General features: G+C 39.5%; 2 protein-coding genes across 5 annotated transcripts in view; one reads left to right on the top strand and one right to left on the bottom strand.

The window, feature by feature from the left end:
• LOC127581956 (glutamate receptor ionotropic, NMDA 1) overlaps positions 1-6782 on the top strand; it is a 103563-nt gene extending 96781 nt beyond the window's left edge. For all 4 annotated transcript variants that reach the window (XM_052036752.1, XM_052036751.1, XM_052036750.1 and 1 more), the window contains one exon: positions 2084-6782. In XM_052036752.1, the coding sequence (XP_051892712.1) occupies positions 2084-2152 (69 nt within the window). In that variant the 3' untranslated portion in view covers positions 2153-6782. The remainder of the gene's footprint in view (positions 1-2083) is intronic.
• The window catches only part of LOC127581958 (CD209 antigen-like protein D), a 45733-nt gene that overhangs the window by 2322 nt on the left and 21642 nt on the right, over positions 1-21769 (bottom strand). The window contains exons 5-8 of the mRNA XM_052036753.1: positions 20477-20566; positions 20252-20341; positions 19630-19797; positions 9487-9628 (exon numbers count right to left, since the gene is read on the bottom strand). Of these exons, the coding sequence (XP_051892713.1) occupies positions 19655-19797; positions 20252-20341; positions 20477-20566 (323 nt within the window). The 3' untranslated portion in view covers positions 9487-9628; positions 19630-19654. The remainder of the gene's footprint in view (positions 1-9486; positions 9629-19629; positions 19798-20251; positions 20342-20476; positions 20567-21769) is intronic.

Below are 21769 nucleotides of genomic sequence, written 5' to 3'. Positions count from 1 at the left end.
ATCTTTATTATGTATTGCAGTTATTTATTCTGTTGTTCTGACAAGAAACCATATTCTCTCCTTGCTTTCAGACTGAACAGTGATGCTTCTTCCTGCTTCTCCTTCTTTTGATTAGAAGGTTGACTACCCAAGTAACAATGAATATGGACCTTTAGAAATTGCTTCTACACCTTAGCCTGGCTGTCTAGGACAAATGCAAAGGCCAGAAAGCTAGGGTTGATAAAATCCATATTCATGAAAATATAATTTGATTATTCTGTAATTTTTTCTCTTTAAATGATGAATTTTGTATGATACAGTTGCGTGGAAAATCGTGACCTCACTGTATCATGAGTAATTGGTGCTATTTGTAAAGGTGTTAAATGAAGGTGTTCTTGCTTTAATGAAGGAAAGAATACTGATGCCGCAGACTCTGGTCCATATTTCCATGCAGATTACGAAAATCATTGCGTGCTTACTTGTGTAACACGGCAACCAAATCTTAGACTGGCTCATATTGAATTGTATTATGGGTCAAAAACATCATAAAACAAGTTTTAATGTAATAAATACCAGTTTTGTAATTTGTGTTTTTTTAATTAAGATATAGTATTCTAATTGCAGGTGAGCACAACTATTTATCCACCATGATATGACGAGAAAAATGGATTTATTATTGAAACAAAACACTCAAGTATTAAAATATATCTATACTGGCCATATTTCTAACAATGAGTAAAATATAGATGCCTGCAATGAATGCAGTGAAAAATATGGATGGACTGAACTGAAATTGTTTATTTGGGGAGGTGACAGCCCATGGTAAAGGCTTATTACCTCACTAATGATATAGAGAATCTTCAGCCTTTAATAAATGGGAGTAAACATAGCCATCAACATCTTTTTCTAGTTTCAATGAGTATGATCTATTTTTTTTGCAAATTATAAATTAAAAACATTTGTGGATATATTATACCTTGTCTAATGAAAGGAGCTGGGACTGAAAATGTAAGCATTGGGCTCTGAGAGCGGAGTATATGATCTGGAAAGTTCCACAGGGAAAAAAGTATTTTCTGTACTCCTTTTCAATATATTTACTTCACTAAATAATTTTTAGTTGCTGGTTTAGTGACAGTACAAGTACTTACTGGCGTTAGTGTCATTTAGCATTACTTTTGCTTTGTGGCATCACTTGAAAAGCTCCACACTCTGGGACTGTTTGCAAGGATCTCTAGGTTGCAGATTGAACCTGAACCGTCATTGTGACCCCATCTTCTCACCTTCAACCATGATTTCTCCAGCCTTTGACCATGAAATATCCAAACGTCAAAAATATCAGACAATATACTTGATTAGCTTTGTGCAGTTAGTGAAGAAAATGCTGGCCCTATACAGTTTTCCATGGTATAGATATAGTTGGATCAAAATATAGAATTAAACATTGAGGGTTGTCTCTTCAGGAAGCTTTTAAAGGAATGTAAAACCATTGCAACTTTTGATGAGAAATGAACATAAACATGAATGGCTGATGACAAGCTTGTTTCCCCAGGTTGTGAGACACCTAATCAGCAATCCTCGAAGGGACTGCTGGAGGCTTCTCCCCAGAGGTAAGATTTGTGGTGGGATGAGAAGGAGCACCTGCTTCTCTCCCCCAAAGTCTAGCCTGCTGGCTGGTTAGCTGGGGTAGCTGAACAATTTTTCTCCCAAATAAATCTTTTACCTGCAGCAGCCTCCCCGATTGACGCCCACAGTTCACCAAGTACTAACAAGGCCTGAATTTGGACATGGTTCTAGTTTTGCAACTCTCCTGTTTAGCAGGCACCAAGCCAGCATTGCCAATATAGTGCCCGACTGGTGCCTAACTCCCATCTCTCCATTCGTTAGCCCACCTGAATGCTAATTTAACTTCTCATCTGAAATTCCCATTTTCGTCCAATATAGACATCTTAAAAGTTAATATATCTTGACAAATTCAGTATATGTGTAGTAGAGTTGCTTATTACCTAAATTATTGAGCAATGACGAGTAGACATCCAGGATAAAGGACAAGCTGATTCTTCTGTGGAAGACTGGCTCTAATTCCTCTCTCTTTCTTATTTTTCAGCAATACCACCCTACTGATATAAGTGGGCAACTGAACCTCTCAGACCCTTCTGTCAGCACGGTAGTGTGAATCTGCCCAGAATACTGATGTTTTAAACCAGAAAGAATTAAGCAACTCAAGAATTATTATCCAACAGCACTAGACTTTAGAACACCAGCAGTAAGCAGAGTGAAAGGAAAGAAGAATCAAAAGATACAATGGAATCACAACAAAATCATCAGCATTAGTTTTTTCTGCAAAACTTCAACGTTACTGAACCTTGTGTGGCCTGATCAGAGGAAAGTTACTCATTTTGTCAGTGTTTTATTTACTTACCAAACTCCTGGTATTAGTTATTCATCAAACGTCTACTAATCAGAAAAGTTTCAGTATTCCTCATTGACTGTCAGCATTATAATTATTCAGCAAACTACTATTGTGAAGAAATTGGGTAGTTCAGTAGGTTAGTGTCGTAGACCTTCACCTTGGGAACCTGCCATAAATCTGTCCGAGTGCAGTGGAATGACAGTGCCAGGCTGCTGGGCACAAGAAATGAAAAGGTTTTAGTACACCTTCAACTCAGTGTCCAGTAGGCATCAAACCACAACAATATACTACCCTCAGCTCTGTAGAAATTGTTGTTTACTTGACAGACTTAATCAGGGAGTCCGCAGAATGGGCAAGTGTGACACAGAAAAAAGATGACACTGGTGCAGCAGGTGGTATGTTTCTGAGGAGCAAAAGTTCACAATGAGCTGGAGGAGAAGAGAACAGATCTGCTGTGTTTGTTAAAATAGTTGTGCCAAATCTACACAAAGTAATTTTAAGGAGGGAAAAATCATAATTTTGTGGGAACAAACTTTGAATTCACACTAATTCACTGGGTATGTTTTGATAAATAAATGCGATAGGTATAACCTTTCACTTGCTAACATTAGTACAAAAGTCCATGCCAATATATCATAAAATGTTCATGAAAGATTAAGCAAAACAATAATAGGATTTAAAGGTTATAGTTCTGGAAAAAGACTTACAATGTCTTTTCTTGGAACACTACAACAGAGGTTATTTCTGGTGCTTGGTGAATTACTAATTAGGGACATAATTTCAGGATCATCAGCAGATGATTAAAGGGGGAGTAACTGGGATGCGGGGGGAGGAGTTAGATGAAGTGTTAAAAAGAGTCTTTAAAGGCATGAATTTTTCTTAAAAGTGGCTATTAAGGCACAGATATTTGATACATAATTGCTTACCTAATTAAAAAAGAAGGATATAAAAGTAAATGGAAAAAGAGGAAATGGGATTCAATTGAATAATTCTAGTTAAAAACAAAACTAGTACTAGCATAGAACTGATGTGTCGAAAGTTCCCTTCACTGTCATTTCTGAGAAAGTGAGGAAAACTGTTTCATAATTATGTCAATTCCTTTGTTAATGTTAAGAATAGAAGAAACAAAAAAATCAATGTGTGCAGATGTGTGAAGGAATGTTCATACACTGTACAATATTGGAGGAAACTGATACACCTAGAGTGCCATTGGCATGGATACATTAACCAACTGTAACAGGCTAAGAATATGACTACAGAAGTGTGGTGCTAATGATGCTAAAGATACGAATGAACCAATATTTTGTTTTAACATAGAAACCACTGTACTGTAGTTTGAACAGGCATTATATGCCTGGGACCAAACTCAAAAAATGCTGCATTAATAAGTTTGCTATTCATTGTTTTAGTGTTACACCAACTCATTGGACAAATTAAGGATCCGAACATGTACTCAGCCTGCATAGCATGTGCAAGACTTCCTTTCAATATGCCACCAGTGTTATCAGTAAAGCAATATAACTTTATTGGGAAAGATTTTGGTCTCTTCACTGCTTTGTTTGTTCCCAAAGAGGGGTAGCGGTGGTCAAGAAATCCAGTGAAATTTTCTGCCAATTTGTGCCAATTTTTTTAGGCTACCAGTTTTTCAGGGTGGAGGGGGAGGGATGTTGAGATCTTTTATCCTAAACATTCAACAGCTTTAATACAGTTAAACTGGCATAACATAATTTCATTACAATTCTACCATAATTTCCAAATTGATGCACTCTATTAACATTATTTCCCAGAATTATTCATCAATTGTTAAAAGTAGAAGGCAGGGGGAGGTTTCAAATACTAATTATGGAGCTCTGAAATAAACATTTATTTATTTACTGGTGCTACAAGTTATGTATTTTGAGGGAGCTTTTGGCAGGCTTGATGAGATTCATCCCCTATTTGGTTAACCCAACCTTTTTCTGTGTGAAGTACATCTTAGAATCATACTTTGGAAGGACAGACCTGCACCAAAAGACTTAAGATTTAGCCCAGATGCCATTTTTAGCAAGGTGGCAGGGATGGATGCCCAGAGACATCTGAGATTCCCAATGCTTTTCCTTAATATGTTAATTATTTTAGGGGTCCAGATACATTCATAGACTGGACTGCCAAAATGCTCCAATGACTTGATAAAGATGTTCAGAATTATGAAGGACCTAGTCAGAGTAAAAAAAATGAATTGTTGTCATTGACTTCTGAGGCGATTGATTTAAAGCAAAAGACTTGGAGTGACAAAATGAAACTCATTTTGATCTGGAACTCCCAGCAGGAAAGGGTGGTGGAAAAAGATTCAATCGTTACATTCAAAGAGAACTGGATTGATACTTGAGGGAGAAAAAATTGGAGAAAGAACTGGGGAATGGGATTGACTAGATTATCCTTGCAGAGAGAAATCATGAAGGTGAACAGTCTTTTCTGTTGGAGCTACTTTATGATTCTGAAGTTTGGTATGAGATGGAGTGGGGGAATCAGAATATATAAAATCTTTCCTTCATCCAGCATTCTGTGGGATCCAACATCATGCTTTCAAGTCTTTGACCATTGTTAATGAAAACATCCCACATTAACTTAACTAAATCACCCATATTCTTCATGCATAGCAAAAACTTCATTCAGTGTTTCTTTTTTTGCAACTTTCTCCTAAAGGAAATTTATGTGCACAATTTTATACATCGAAAGTTATTTAAAATTATCACGACTCGAAGAGTTAAGAGGATAAGAGGTGCAACTATTGATTCACCTTGCCCAAGAATATCTATGAAATTAAACAGGACTTATACAGATTGCAGTTATTTACTTGGAAAGCTACACACATTAGCAATGCATCCCTTCTATACACACAACACATTTCTTCTCAACTGCACTACACAGTAAATTTTTGGGACTATAAATTTTGTTTCTTCTCATATGTAATTAATAATTAGTTCAGATTTGCACCTGGGAGAGGAATGTATAGAGGGATAGTGCAGGCTGTTTATATATATATATATATATGGACTAAAATCTCTTGGGTATTCCTACATGACAAACTGCCAAAATATTTGCCAATAGAATAGAAATTATTATTGCATTTTTCCATGTTAATGACTAGAGATCTGTTAAATCATTTTATATATTTGATTTGAAAAACAGTAATTTATGATTCTAAGTCAATACTGGGGAATTATTGTCATACTTGCTTTGTTTGGGAAATTCTAGTAGTGCACTTAACCTCACTGCTGCAGGACATTGCAGATGATTCAACCTGTACTATTCCCTTGCCAGTGGATAATGTGTAATAAAAGCAAAGAATGCTGGAAGGTTTCAGCAGGCCAGGCAACATCTATGGAATGTCAAGCAGGATTAACGTTTCAGGTCAATGAACTTCTATCAGACCTGGGAAATAAGAATAATTTGCAGAGAGAAAGGGAGGGGTGGCTAGGACAAAAGGCTCAGTGGCTGAGTGGAAAACGGAAAGGTTGGTGAAGGTGCGTATTGAGAGAGGGTGGTAAAGGTGTGTCCGGGAGAGGGGTAACTAGGAGCAGATGAATGAAATCTGAAATGCCAGAGGAGAGGGAAAAAATTGAATACCAGAGATGTGAGATATACGACTGGAGTGGCTGATATTTTGAAGTTGCTGTTCATTGTTAATTCCTGAAAGCTGTAATGTGATGTTGGAAGATGAGGTGTTGTTGCCCAAGCTTGCACTGAGCTTTGTCAGAAAGTTTCAAAGTCAAGTTACCTCGACCTGAGTACAATCCCATAGACTCTCACAGTTACGTGGACTGGACTTCCTCCCTACTTGCTTCCTTTAAGGACGCTCTGTTTCTCTGTCTCTGTTGTGACTGTTGTGTCACCTTCTACTCCAAGGCTTCCAATATGGCTTTTTTTTTCAACCATAATTGATAAGGATCTCAGGCACATTTCTTCTAGCTCAAAGAACAGCATCTCATCTTCCAATTTACAGCAGGCATTCCTTTACCACCCTCTTTCAGTTGGTACTACCACCTGTCTCCACTCGGTCACATAGGTTCCCTTTTGTTGTATCTGCCTCGCTCATTCTTTGTAACAAAAATTGTCTCATTTCTAACTCTGCCTAATTCTGATGAACAATCACCAGCCATTAACCTTTTACTTTTTCCACAGATGCTGCCTGATCTGCTGAATATTTCCAGTATTTTTATTTTTATTTCAGATTTCCAGCATCTCCAGTATCTTGCTTATGAGTAATGTTTAGTGCCTGAAATTGTTTACTGTAATTCATATAAACTTGATTTAGAACTGGTTATAGATACTGCATGGTATTGAAAATGGACATATTTTATTTAACAATTCTGAAATAATAAAAATAATTTTGAAAGGTGTTTGCCACTTATGTAATGTTCAAATATAAACATTTTGAACCTTTAACTTTTGGTTTGAGGACCATTTTGATTTGGATATAATGATTTCTGTCCCGGAAAACGTAACAATGCTAATTAGGGTAACACTATTACAGCGCCAGCAACCCAGGTTCGATTCCGCCGCTGTCTGTAAAGAGTTTGTACATTCTCCCTGTCTGCGTGGGTTTCCTCTGGGTGCTCCGGTTTCCTCCCACATTCCAAAAAGACGTACAGGTTAGGACCTGTGGGCATGCTATGTTGGCACCAGAAGAGTGGCGATACTTGAGGGCTGCCCCACACATTCTTAATGCAAAAAGACGCATTTCACTGTGTGTTTTAATGTACTTGTGACTAATAAAGATATCTTATCTCATCTTAGTTCACATGGAACACTCCTAGATTACACTAAAATCTCATGAGCATGACAGAGCAAGTTTGAAGTTCATGTGGCCGTGCAATTTTAGCAGCCAGGCTTAATTCTAACTTACTCAAAGGCTTATAGCCTGATTCAGGTGGTTGCTCACTGTAAGTGGGCAGGAATAGAATTTCAGGTCCAGCAGATGGCTACTGGAACCTCAGTGGAATGGTTATTGCCCATCAGCTAAATCATAATGCATCCAGAGGTGATTGATATCAAGGAAGACTGGAAGGGAGAGATGCCAGACAGGGTTTAGAGGTCCATGGTTTTCTGTAGGATTCAGAAGGGCACTACTGTTCCACCAGGGATCTTCCTAAAATATTAAAAACATTTTTTTACCCCTCTTTTGGGTTTGCTCCTGTCCAACAGCAACCTCTTCTGGTGAATCTGTGACTGCTTGTGGGTTGCACAAGTAACTATTAAACTCATACACAAAATTTGCATTGTTGACCCATGACTTTCATTAGATCCTCACACCACTGTGAGGGCCCCAAATACTGTCTGAAACATGGCTGTTACACCACTTACGGTCAGCTTCAGTGTCATGACAGGTGAAATAAAGGAAACTACCTCCATTTTAACTCTACACACAGAGCCTGTTCTCAGCAGATACATGGTGTTAAAATTGTCCCTAAAGTAGCAAGAAGTCTTGCTTCCAATGACTCGCAACTTTACTGTTAACACCACCAATAACTGGATGGTTAATGAAAATGTTAACAATAACTATGTTGGCAGAGGCAATGGCAGCTAAAGGTAGATTTTACCTTAAGTTTTATTTTTAAGGATTCCACACCAGTGAGATGCTCCTTTAAGCTTACTTTCAAACACAGCGGTATTTATTTACCTTGTTTAACATATAGGATGAATGCAGGAAATTCAGAAGGGGTGACCTTTTAGCTCAGCAGAAAACTTGGTAATTTTTTTGGTAAGTATTTGCTTATTTACAGGGAAAGCTGAAGGAATCTAAATGCCATCAGTGCAAATGCACGTTTCTTACATTATTGCATTACAGCTTAAAGTAACAATTGCTTTTTACTTTGCAAGCTTTTTTCAACATTTCTGTTCACTCCCTGTAAATCTTTTTCTCTGCTGTCAAACGATTAGCACATTCCTCATGTCTAGCGTGATTGAATCTCATGTTTAGTGCCTGACCTAGAAGGACTTGTGTTCTAAATAAAGCAGTTCACATCTGATCTAGCTAATCCTCCTTTGCAGCTGCACATTCAATCTGTTCTTGTCCATCCTTGGTGTCCTAAACTAAGTTCCAACTGACATATTCAGTCCATCCATTTGAGGCCATGGTTGTAAAGATCAGTATCCGTACATATGACGGATTGCCACATACGTAATTTCCTGAACACAAGGAACAGCAGCAGTTGGTCATGTGAATCTGAGATTGTTCTGCCGTTCAATTACATAAACCTTGGTCTTTGCCACAAGACTTTTGCATACTATTCCCTAAAATCAGATTCCTGGTGATTTTTCCAATAGATATTTCTGAACTGGTATTTCTGCTGCTCAGATACAAAAATGATCAAATCATATAATTTCTGGGAGTTTGATTGTTTCCATGACAACTTATATTGTTCTGCAAAGCAAATCACATCAGGTGCCGGGGATTGTCAAATGCATTTATTTTAGAGTGGAAGCAAAGAAATAAATGGAGTGTTTTGAACAAGTTTGCAGGAAAGCTTAAGGAACAAAATATACAGTAAAACTCTGATAACTTGACACACTCAGGACCTTAGTGGTGCTAGACTGGCAGATTTTCTGGACTACTGAATGCTATTTTTATAATTACTCCAACACACTTATTATGTAAATATTTTTAAGATGTTACACAATATTAAAGTACATTTTCCAGCGAACCAGGTAAGTTTAAAGGGAGTGCGGGAATTAGGATATCAATGAGTGGAAAGAGAGCCGGGGAATTGGGGGCCCCAGGAGTGGATAGGGAGGGCGGCCACTGAATCCCCATTGTGTGCATCTGGAGCATTGGGACTGAGGATCTGGTGAGTGGAAAGGGAATACAGGAACTGGGGCGCTGGTGAGTGAAAAAGGGAGCACAGGTACCAGGAACCTGCTGAGTGGAAAGAAAAGCTGGTAACTGCGGCCCTAGTGAGCAGAAGGGGAGCATGGCAAACATCATTTGTTGAGCCTGATGTCAAACTATTGGGATTTGCAAATAGCCGAATTATCAGAGTGTATTAAATAATACAAAATTTGTTATTTTGAGTAAACAGATGAACATTTACAGATGAATTTAGAATTAAACCCACTTTCCTGAAAAATGCCATCACTTCCACAGCTTCATACCAGAAATGGCAACTTCTGATGTCATTCTTTGAAGTCTAATAGATGTTCGCATTTTGTTCATCTTGAACTCTAGTGTTCATCTGTAATTGTCTGTTATAATAATTCCTGCATATGCACAAACAAGCACAAACAAGACGACTTACTCTTTTAGTGTTGGTTATAAAGTGAAAACAGTGGGCATGATTTGAATGGCAACTACCAGGTGTATAAAACTTTCTTCATCTGGGTTCCACATACAATTAGGATAAATAACCTGGATCTAGAAATTACTTGTCATAGCACTAAAAAAAAATTCTATGCAGCTGAAGATGGGTTTAGCCCTGGGCAGAGAAAATATAGCTATACACTCACACTGCAAGGAAACAGGCCCAGGCACCCATTATCAAGCACCCATTTACATTTATCCCATTTTATTTTCCCACATTCTCATAAACTCTCCTTAGATCCACTACACATCTACACATGAGGGGCAATTTTACCGTGGCAACAGCCTTGGGATGGAGGAGGGTACTAGAAAACCCTGAGGAAGCCCATGTGATCACAGGAAGTACATGTAAATCCCAGACAGATAGCAACAGAGGTCAAGATTCAACTTGGGTCACTGGAGCTGTGAGGCAGCAGCTCCGTTAGTTGTGCCATCCAAATTGTGACTTTTTCTAGTCTTCTTAGTTTCATGTGGGAAACTTAATCCTGATTTTTTGTCCAAATTTTTGTCCTAGCAAAAACTTACATCAATGACATCAATAATGTTACAATACCTTGCAGCTTAACTTTCAACCTCAGTTTTCTAAAAGCGATCCTTGATTACTCAGGCAAACTTATTTCAGTTAATCAAACTGTTTAATTATTACACGTGCTCTGCAAAGTACCAATTACAATTAAACTACAATTCTTAACAGCCTGTTCCACAGCACTTCTGCAGCCTCACTGCTTACTTTACTGACTGCCCCTTTAATATTGAGCCTTCCTTGCATCCTCAGTGACACATCTGCACTCAAAGTTTACTTCCAATGGTTATATGTCTATACTTATCTCTTACTGAATGAGTTGGAAACGGAACAGAGCTATCAAGGCACCTGTAGAAGGAGGTTCACCACTGAAGGTCTTATCCAGGGTTTATGGGGACCCATGGAGTTATAAAATTTTCAGCCCTACTCGTCCATGTCAACCATATCTACACTATGCAGGCTACACTTCAATAAGCAATAATATAAGTAAAAAGGGATGAGTGCCTGCAACTTGAAGTGAGGAAACTAGATTGCAGATTATAAAGCAGGACCTCTAAAGACTGAATTGATTTGGACTGAATTGGTTTTTTATTGTCACATGTACCGAGGTATAGTGAAAGCTTGTTCATTTATTCGTTCATACAGATCAATTCATTACACAGTGCATTGACGTAGGACAAGGTAAAATACATAATGCAGAGTGAAGTATCACAGCTACAGACAAAGTGCAGTGCAGATAGACAATATTATTTCCGGTGCCAAGTAAGTGTAGGAATAGGAGGCTAGGTCAGATGAATGAGTGGCTGAAGAGACAGCGCAGGAAGGCGGGCTTTAGATTTATGAATCACTAGGACTGTGCCTGGGGGAGATGGGGTCTGTACAAGGTGGATGTGTTGCACCTGAACTGGAACAAGTCTAACATACTTGTGGGGGGTGTGGTTTGTTAGTGCTGTGGAGAAGGATTTAAACTAATTTGGAAAGTGAATGGGATAAGAATAAAAGCACAGTAGAGGATGAGGAACAGCCAAATATAGTAGGCAGAGCATACACGGACTGGATAAGCCACATGGGAGAATGCTAGGAGTCTGACAAATAAGGCAGATGAACCAGGGTTTTGATTAGCAGATGGAAATATGATACTGTTGCTATCATGGAGACATGGTAAAAAGATGGGCAGGACTGAAAACTCAATATTTCAGGGTACAGATCTTCTGGTATAACAGGGTGATATGGAAAAGAGGAGGTGGCATTGCAACAAAGGAATCCATTATTGTAGTAAGCAGGGAGGATATCCTAAAAGGTTCTTCAAATGAGGCCATATGGTTGTCATTTAGAAACAAAAGGGGGTGACCGCTTTATTGGGGATATACTACAGACCTCCAAACACTCAAAGGGTGGAGCAGATGCATAGGCAAATCACAGAAAAGTATAGAAACAATATAATAGGGGATTTCAACTTCCCAAGTGTTAACTGGGATCATCTCACTGGAGTTGGAATAAATGGGTCCTTTTCAAGCTGCAAGGATGTAACTAATGGAATACCCCAGGGATTGGTTCTTAGCCCTCAATTGCTTATTATGTACATTAATGATCTGGAGGAGGGAATGAAATGTAAAGTTTCCAAGTTTGTCGATGGTAATAGGTGGAAGGGCATGTTGTGATGAGGTCATTGTGACTTGGCAACAGGATATAGATATATTGAGTGAGTGGGTGAAAACCTGGCAAATGGAGTTTAATGTGGGGAACTGTGAGGTCAAAAAGGTAATAAGCCAGGGATTCAATGCATTTTGGCAAACTGAATCTGAACTTGGCTTGTTGATAAGAGACAGAGGATTGTTTCTGTGGTTGGAACTACGTGATTCATGGTCTTCTTCAGGGATTGGTGCTGGGACCCTTGCTGTTTGTTACATACATTAATAATCTGGATATGAATGTAGGAGTCCTAGATAGAGTCCCCTAGCATGGAAACAGACCACCATGTCCACACTGACCATCAAGCACCGACTTGCATTAATTCCATTTTATTCTCCACACATTCCAAGATTCTACCACATGCCTCCATACTGGGGGCAATTTACAGTAGCCAATTAGCCTCCCAATTGACACGTCTTTGGGATGTGGAAGGAAACCAGAGCACCTGGAGGGAACCCACATAGTCACAGGGAGAACCTGCAAACTTCACACAGATAGCACTGGAGGTCAGAATTGAATCCAGGTGACTAGAGTTGTGAGCAACAGCCATACTAGTTGTGCAACTGTACCACCCATAAGGAGGTAGGATTAGTAAATTCACAGATGGCACAAAGATTGGTGGTGGTGGTGTTGATAATGGGGAGGGTATCTTCAGCTGCAAAATGATATTGATGAGTTGATAAATTGGGCAGATAGAATTTAATCCTGAAAAATCCTGACAGTTGCAGCCACAAATCATCATTCAGGAACCACTCGAATGGCTTCTCATTCCTTTCCAAAGATCCAGGTGTTGCAGCTGAGTACTGCTATAATGAGAACCGTTGTATGACCACTGGGAGTTTACTGAAAAATATGACTGAAAAACCTGATTGGCAAACATGAAAAGCATGATTGGCCTCCACAATATGGTATTCCCTTGACTGTATCACAGCATTAACCACCTGGATATTGTACTGCATAGTCAGTTGCCACTTAACCCACGACGCAGCTATTACACAAATAGAGCTATTACTTCCGGACTTAGAATAAAGTGAGGACCAGCTGGGAAGGTGGCAAAAACAGCAGGGCAAACACCAGGATAATGGCAATCACAAGGATTAGGAAGAAGTGACACAAATGATCAACTCAATTAAAACTCACTGCTATGAGCCCTGTGCCTGGCTGGACCTAAGAAAGCCTATTTCTAGATGAGGCTCTAATTCAAGAAGGGTCTCATTTGGGCTCTATGTTTCAGCAGCACATTAACATACAGTGCCTTTTTAAGGAATTGCAGCATTTTAGGAATATAGTATTCATAAATACCATTGTATTCAATCTTAATGGGAATATTTCAACAGCAGCACTATATGATTTATCAAGAACTTCAAGGAAAAAAACTTAGTTTATAATGGATGCAAATATTCTCTCCCAAATGCAGGAGGCTGAAGCTCCTGACACAATTCTCAGTTTCTGGCAAACGTTACAAGGTAACACTCAGAAGACTGAACATTGCCGAACACCTTTTATTGTTTCCACAAAGTTCATTTCCAGATCTGAATGTAATTTCATTGTCTATATACTATCTTGATGACCTTGAATTTATCTCATCAGAGGTTATTGTCCTAATAACAAGCAGATCTTTCCATCTGCAAACCTTCAGGTGCTCATTATAAAGCAGTTTAAGATTGGTACAAAGCAGCAGGGCCACTCAATGAGCTCTGAGGTAGGGATACCCACTAAGATTAAATGGAACTACTTCGGCATCTTGTGCAAGTGGTCCTTCTTTCTTCTTTATATCAAGGAGTACATTCAATAATATGTGGGCAGGCATGTTAGATGTAGCAGTTAGTGTAATGCTATTACAGTGCCAGCGACCCAGATTCAATTCCAGCCGCTGTCTGTAAGGAGTTTGTACGTTCTCCCCATGACTGTGTGGGTTTCCTCCAGGTGCTCTGGTTTCCTCCCACGTTCCAAAGACATACAGGTTAGGAAGTTGTAGACATGCTATGTCGGCGCCAGAAGCGTTGTGACACTTGCAGGCTGCCTCCAGAATACTCTACACAAAAAGATGCATTTCACTGTGTGATACCAGGCCCTTCTGAAGTTTGACATCTTACGGCATGACAGAACAATGAAGCTCATCTTCCCATTTCCAAAAGTATCTTAACGCAATGGTCAGTGACCCCCTTATCTGACTTGGTGTATGTGGGGCATTCTTCGTATATATGGCTGTTACAGAAAGTTGTCTCCAAGTCATGTCTGTTTCATGATAGCATGAAAGCCATGATCTTAACCAATGGGTACACAGAACCAATCTCAGTGAAAACTGGTGTCAGGCAAGGCATTGCAAAAGACTGTGATCACTGCTTCTAGACACTCTGGCCAGGGGAAACATCCACCTTGCATCTACACTGTCAACCCACAAGGATTTTGTACATTTCAATAAGATCACTTCTCATTCTTCCAAACTGAAGAGAGTACTGGTCGAATCTATTTAATATTTCCTCATGTCAGGGCTGTCGTATGAGGTGAAATTAGGTTGACTAGGCCTGTATTCACTCAAGTTTAGAAGAGTGAGGGGACCTCATTGAAACATACAACATTTGGACAAAGCCAGGCAGACTGAATATGTGGAAGATGTTTCCCCCAGCTGGGTGGGTTAGAACAAGGGGTTCACAGATTCCAGCTTAAGAAATTTAGGATTGAGATGAGAATTGTTTTCATTCAGAGGCTGGTGAACCTGCAGAATTCTCTACTATAGGAAGTTGAGAAGGCCAAGTCAATCAATATATGCAAGAATGAGGTAGTTATATTTCTACATACAAAAGGAATCAACAGATCCCCCAATAGCCACCAGGACACTGAGGAACAGATATGCAGGCAGATTAGGGAAAGGAGCAAAAACAACAGGGTTGTTGCCATGGCTGACTTCATATTCCCTAATATGGACTGGGACCTCCATAGCGCAAGAGATTTAAATGGGGCAGAATTTGTTAGGCACATCCAGGAAGGTTTCTTAAATCAGTATGTAGAAAGTCCAACTAGAGGAGGGGACATATGGTACCTGGTATTGGGAAATGAGCCTGGTCAGGAGACTGATCTTTCAGTGGGGGAACATTTAGGAAACAGTGATTACAACTCTTTAAGATAGCTATGAATAAGGATAAGTATGGACCTTGTGGGAGAGTATTAATATGAGGCGGGGCAAATTATGAGAGCATTAGGCAGAAGCTAGGGAGAGTTAATTGGGAACAGCAGTTTTTGGGCAAGTCCACATCTGACATATGGAGGGTGTTTAAAGACCAACTGCACAGAGTACAGGATAGGTATGTTCCAGTTAGAAGGAAGGACAAGTATGGCAAGGTAAGGGAACCTTGGATGACAGGAGAGTGGTGAATTTAGTCAAGAAGGAAAAGGAAATGCATGTAAGGTTTAGGAAGCTAAAATCAAACAGGGCCCTTGAGGATTATAAAGAAGCTAGAAAAGAACTCAAGAAGGGAATTGGGAGAGCCAGGAGGGGCCATGAAAAGTCCTTGGCAAGAAGGATTAAAAGGAATCCCAAGGCATTGTATACATACATCAAGAGCAAGAGGATAACTAGGGAGAGGGTAGGACCACTCAAGGATAAAGGAGGGAACATGCGCTTGGACGCAGAGGATGTGGGTGAGGTCCTAAGTTGCATTGGTATTTACCAAGAAGAAGGATGTGGAAGATGGTGTGATCAGTGCGGAGCATGCTAATATGCTTGGGCATTTTGAGATAAAGAAAGAGGTAGTCTCGGGTCTCTTGAAGAACATTAAGGTGGATGTCCCCAGGATCTGATGGGATATACCCCAGGTTATTCATAGAGGCAAAAGATTAGATTGCTGGGGCCTTGACCAAGATCTTTGTATCATCTCCAGCCTCAGGTGAGATCCTGGAGGACTGGCGAGTAGCTAATGTTGTTCAAGTTCAAGAGGGAAATAGGGATAATCCTGGAAACTATAGGACAGTAAGACTCACATCAGTGGTAGGGAAGCTATTGGAGAGGATTCTTAAGGATATGATTTTATCTTTATAGGATTTTATTCTTAGGATAGGATAGGATTTATGAGTATTTGGAAAACCATGGCTTAATTAGGAACAATCAGCATGGCTTTGGGTGAGCCAAGTCATGTCTTACTAACTTGATTGAATTTTTTGAGGAAGTGACCAAGGTGATTGATGAAGATAGAGCTTTGAATGTCGTCTACATGGATTTTAGTAAGGTGTTTAACAAGGTCCCTCATGGTAGGCTCATCCAAAAGATTAAAATGCATGGGATCCATGGTGACTTGGCCGTTTGGATTCAGACTTTATTTGCCCATAGAAGACAGAGGTTAGTGGTCAACAGGGCTTATTCTGGCTAGAGGTCCGTGACTAGTGGTGTTCTGCAGGGATCCATACTGGGACCTCTGCTGTTTATGATATATAAGAATGACTTGGATGAGAGCGTGGATGGGTGGTTTGGTATGTTTGCAGACGATACAAAGATTTGTGGCAATGTGGATAGTGTAGATCATTTCCAAAGGATACAACAGGATATAGATCAGTTGCAGATATGGCAGATGGAGTTTAATCCAGCCATGTGAGGTGTTGTACTTTGGGAGATCAAATGTAAAGTGACAGTACATAGTTAATTGTAGGACCCTTAACAGTGTTGATGTACAGAGGGATCTTGGAGCCTAAGTCCATAGCTCCCTGAAAGTGGTTCCACAGGTTGATAGGGTGGTAAAGAAGATGTATGGCATGCTTGCCTTTATTAGTCAAGGCACTGAGTTCAAGAGTCAGGAAGTTATGTTGCAGCTTTATAAAACCCTTGTTAGGCCACATCTGGAGTATTGCATTCAATTCTGGTCACCCTATTACAGTAAGGATGTGGAGGCTTTGGAGAGGGTGCAGAAGAGGTTTACCAGGATGCTGACTGGATTAGAGGGTGGACAAACTTGGGTTGTTTACTCTGGAGTGGCAGAGGCTGAGGGGAGAACTGATAGAAGTTTATAAGATTATGAGAGGCATAGAGAGAAGGCAGCCGTTACCTTTCTCCCAGGGTCAAAATGTCTAATACTAGAAAGCGTGCATTTAAGGTTAGTGGGGTGAGTTCAAAGGAGATGTACGGAGCAAGTTTTTTGAACAGAGTGGTGGGTGCCTGGAGTACACTGCCAGTTGTGGTAGTGGAGGCAAATATGATAGAGGCATTTTAAAGGCTCCTAGATAGGCACATGAATATGCAGAGAATGGAGGGATATGGACATTGTGTAGGCAGAAGGGATTAGTTTAGTTAGGTGTTTAATTACTAGTTCAGCACAACAGTGTGGGCTGATGGGCCTGTTCCTGTGCTGTACTGTTCTATGTTCTTTTAGAAAATATTTGGGCTTCCTATTTTTTTCTTACCAAAGTAAACTTCATATTTTTTCACTTTATATTCGATCTGTCACATTCTTGACCATTCACTTTGCCTGTCTATAGTCTCTGAAGTCTCTCTGCATGCTCCTCATAGCTCACACTGGCTTTGTATCATCCGAAAACTTGGAAATACAACACTTGATCCTCTCATCCAAATCACTGACATAGATTATGAACAACTGGGGCCCTGGCATCAATCTCTGCAATATTCCACTGGTCACAGCCTCCCAATCTGAAAATGACCCCCCTCTTCCTTCTTTATTTATTCTGGTTGGCAACAATCCTCAGTACATATATTATCCCCAATATCATGTACTCTTGTTGTGTTTGCACCAAATCAAAGACCTTCTAAAAGTCCAAATATACCCCATCAACATGCTTGGTCTTATCTATTCTGCAGGTTAAAACCATAAGAATTCCAACAGATTTGTCAAAAATGATTTCCCATTTTATAAATCCATATCGACTTTGCACAATCCTATTATTATTACTTTCTTTGCATTGTTACCACTCCCTTAATTACAGATTACAGCACTTTCACTAATGCAAATGAAAATCAAAAGACCTGTACATGTTAGAAATCTTAAATAAAAATATGAAAATACTGGAAACTCTCAGCAGGACTGGCAGCATCTGTGGAAGGAGAAATTGTTTACAGGTCTGGGATATTTCATGGAAATTGGGAAAGAGAGGGAAAAAAAAGTTAGTTTTAGGCAGCAGAGAAGTTGGGGGATGGGTGGGAACAGAGGGAATATCTCCAGTAGAGTAAGACTGTAATGTGGCAGTTAAAACCAGACTGGACTTCTTTGTTTTCTCCCTCTTTAACTTCCCACATTAATCTGTCAAACAGATTGAACCGGCTCAGTAAACATCACAATCACCAATGGAACCCTGTCTTCAAACTATCACATATTCTCCTTGTCTTGACCTTCCCCTCTCCCTCTCTACAACTTAAAATTAATTTGTTTCCTCAATTGCCCAGTTCTGATAAAGTGTCTTTCAGTTGAAACATTAACTCTATTTCTCTTTCCACATATGCTGCCTGACTTGCTGCGTATTTCTAGCACTTTCTGTTTTTATTTCAGTAGCTCATGGATGCCCAGTCTTGAGTAGACTCATCTGTTCTGAATCTACCATGTGTCATAAACATGGTGGAGGTGTCTTTGATGTGAAGATGGGACTTTATCCTCACAGACCATATGTTGTGGTTTTTCCTACCAAAATTGTCATGGACAGATGACAATGCATATACAACAGATACACTGGTGGGGATGTATTAGACCCTTGTATTGGTTCCTTCATCGCTTGCTCCAGAGCTATTCTGAGGTATGTCCTTCAGAACTCCACCAGTTTGATGAATGATTGTATTAACAAGCCACTCTTAGTGATGTATGTTGGAGTCCCTCATCCATATTACATCTTGTACCTTTGCTACTTTTGATGCATCTCTACATGTTATTCAAAATGGAAATGGACTGATTTATCAGATGAGAGTGGATGACAGATGATAATGGCCAGGAGTCCGGGGTCAAGGTTGAAGGCTCCTAGAGTCACCTTTCTTACAGTATATCACTACTTCTGGTGGGTCCAACTGGATGTTCAAAGTGATGCAGAAAATTCTCCTGGTGCCTGATGAACATTTCTCCCATGATCCATACCATCAAAAACAAATTAGCTAGCTATTATAGGTTGTTTTGTGTTAATATGTTTTATGGAAAATGGTGGTAGAATTATTTCATTGAAATGCTGATGGACAAGTTACCCTCCACCAAAAAAGTTGCATCGGAATGGCAAATGGGACAGCTTTCTTCTTTTCCCAGCTCATGCTGCCAACCACTTAAAAAGGATGTTGAGTCTTGCAATGCTCCATCATTTTCCAACGGACTCCATTTTGTTCTACTTTCCCGGCCCCACCCCGCCCCCACGCCGGACCTTCACTATCCCCATCCACCTCTGCAATAACTAAAAAGGACATTAGAACATTGAGCCTTGATGAAATATCAGACTGGGTTGTGGTTTACATGCAAGTATCCCTTGATTTATCAGTGTGCACAATGACAATATTTGATTTAGAACCATTAATTTATTCCAACAATACAGCCACTTACCTTAAGTTACCTACACCTTTGAAAAACTTCAAACTCACAGGATTTTCCCCCTTGCGCAGAAGATCAACCTACATGGGAAGTTTTAAGCTCGGGAGCTATATAAATTATTTCACTCCTCTGAATGCTGTTGGGTACTTTTCACTATGATTGTTAAACCTATACCATTCAAACTTACTGTGGTAGAATCAGACGAGACGGAATTAGTTCTTTTTGTAAAATACTTTAAATCCATCAAGGTAATCCTGGTCATTGACAGTTAGAATAGAAGCACCTCCAAAAATCCTTTCCTTTGCCAGCATTACTATTACAGCCTCTTCCATGCTCAAAACTTCTTCAGCGTTATCTGAAAAAGGAAATAAAACAAAAATCACATAAGTAGTTCCTTTTCTTTATAATCACGTGTTCTTTATTGTTTCTCACTAAGCTTTAACGCACTTGCACTTTGATACATGTTTCTGCACAATCTGTCATTACAAATAAATGGTGTGCATAAAAAGCCCAAAATATAGCCTCTCTAGAATAAGGTAGTGAGATAAAATGTGAAAAGAACATAATCTATGAATCTTCTTGAAGGATCAGTCCATTCATTTTGTTGGTGCTTTATTTCACTGACTCAGAAAAACCTTATGAAATTCACATTTACATTTTCCAATATGCTAATGTGTTATTTGCTTCACTGTGCTAACAAGGAATGAAAGGTTTGTAGTTTAAAGAAGCTATTGCCCATATTACTCTTTAAAACATTTTATGATTCAATAAGGTTCTATGACACAGAACTCACTTCATGGGGTACCAACCTGGACAAACTGGAACACACTTGGAACAATCTGTGCCATTCTTCTTTCTACCACAATAATTCTTGCATGCTTGCACAGAAATACCACACACTATGAAAAAAGAGAAAGATGCAGTTCTATGAACCTCTGCCTTCTCGTACTTAGATGAAGTTTATGCAAATCTTCACAAACTATTTATTGAATGTAACATTTGTTCAACAAGGATAAAGAAGTCAGCAATCATACCTTCACTAAATGAAGTTTGTACAATCCCAATACAATTGCACAATTGATCCTCTGTGCCACATTTTGGTCCAGGAAATTCTGAAACACACACTGCCAAGAAACCAGTCATATTGAAAAACAAAATTAAACAAAACTGCAGAAGAGGATTGTTCTAAAAAAATAATTCTGTCAGCTTTTCTACAAATCCCCTAAGATTAGCTTTAATAAGCAAAACAATGATTTCAATTTCACACTTTTTCAGCTTTTTAGTCAATTTTCTTTATTCACTAAAGATGTGATTTGATACTTTATATTATAGGAAGCTCTTCAGTACAGTTTGGTACGGCAACTGCTCTGCCCAGGACCGCAAGAAGCTGCAGAGAGTTCTGGACACAGCCCAGCGCATTACAGACACCAGCCTCCCCTCCTTGGACTCTGTCTTTACCTCTCGTTGTCTTGGTGTAGCAGCCAGCATAATCAAAGACCCCACGCACCCGGGACATTCTCTCTTCTCTCCTCTTCTACTGGGTAGAAGATACAGGTGCCTGAGGGCATGTACCACCAGACTTAAGGACAGCTTCTACCCCACTGTGATAAGACTATTGAACGGTTCCCTTATACAATGAGATGGACTATGACCTCACGATCTACCTTGTTGTGAACTTGCACCTTATTGCACTGCACTTTCTCTGTAGCTGTGACACTTTACTCTGTAGTTACTGTTTTTACCTGTACTACCTCAATGCACTTTGTACTAACTCAATGTAACTGCACTGAGTAATGAATTGACCTGTACGATCGGTTTGTAAGACAAGCTTTTCACTGTACCTTGGTACAAGTAACAATAATAAACCAATACCAATACCAAGTAACTATTACAATCGAAGAACCTTAACATAAAATCTGGATTTTGTTCCTAATATCCATCACCCAGAAAGAAAATTGAAGGGATATGTCTTATTGAAGAGAATACTCCACTATTTAAATTTTTAAAATAAAAATACAGCTTCAGTATAAAATCTCTGCTACGAATGAGACACTGAGGACCTGGAAGCAATGCTGCAAAAACATCCAGATCTTCAATTCTGTTACCACACATACACACACACACATACACACACAGACACACACGCGCGCGCGCGCACGCACACACAATGGCAGCCAACATTTTTCCCTTTGTCACCGAGGATAAGATTGTCCTCTTCTTCTTCGATAGCTCCTCTGGATCAAGGATGGCTTGTTTCCCCTCTTCTTACATGAGTTCTGAGATGATTGATGAGGCCAATGTGGGAACTGCAGTCTCTTTCACAGGGT

The sequence above is a fragment of the Pristis pectinata genome, chromosome 23, assembly GCF_009764475.1.
Source record: "Pristis pectinata isolate sPriPec2 chromosome 23, sPriPec2.1.pri, whole genome shotgun sequence".
Classification (NCBI taxonomy): Eukaryota; Metazoa; Chordata; class Chondrichthyes; order Rhinopristiformes; family Pristidae; genus Pristis; species Pristis pectinata.
Note: the sequence above shows the minus strand (reverse complement) of the source record. Positions and strands in the feature narration are given on the sequence as shown.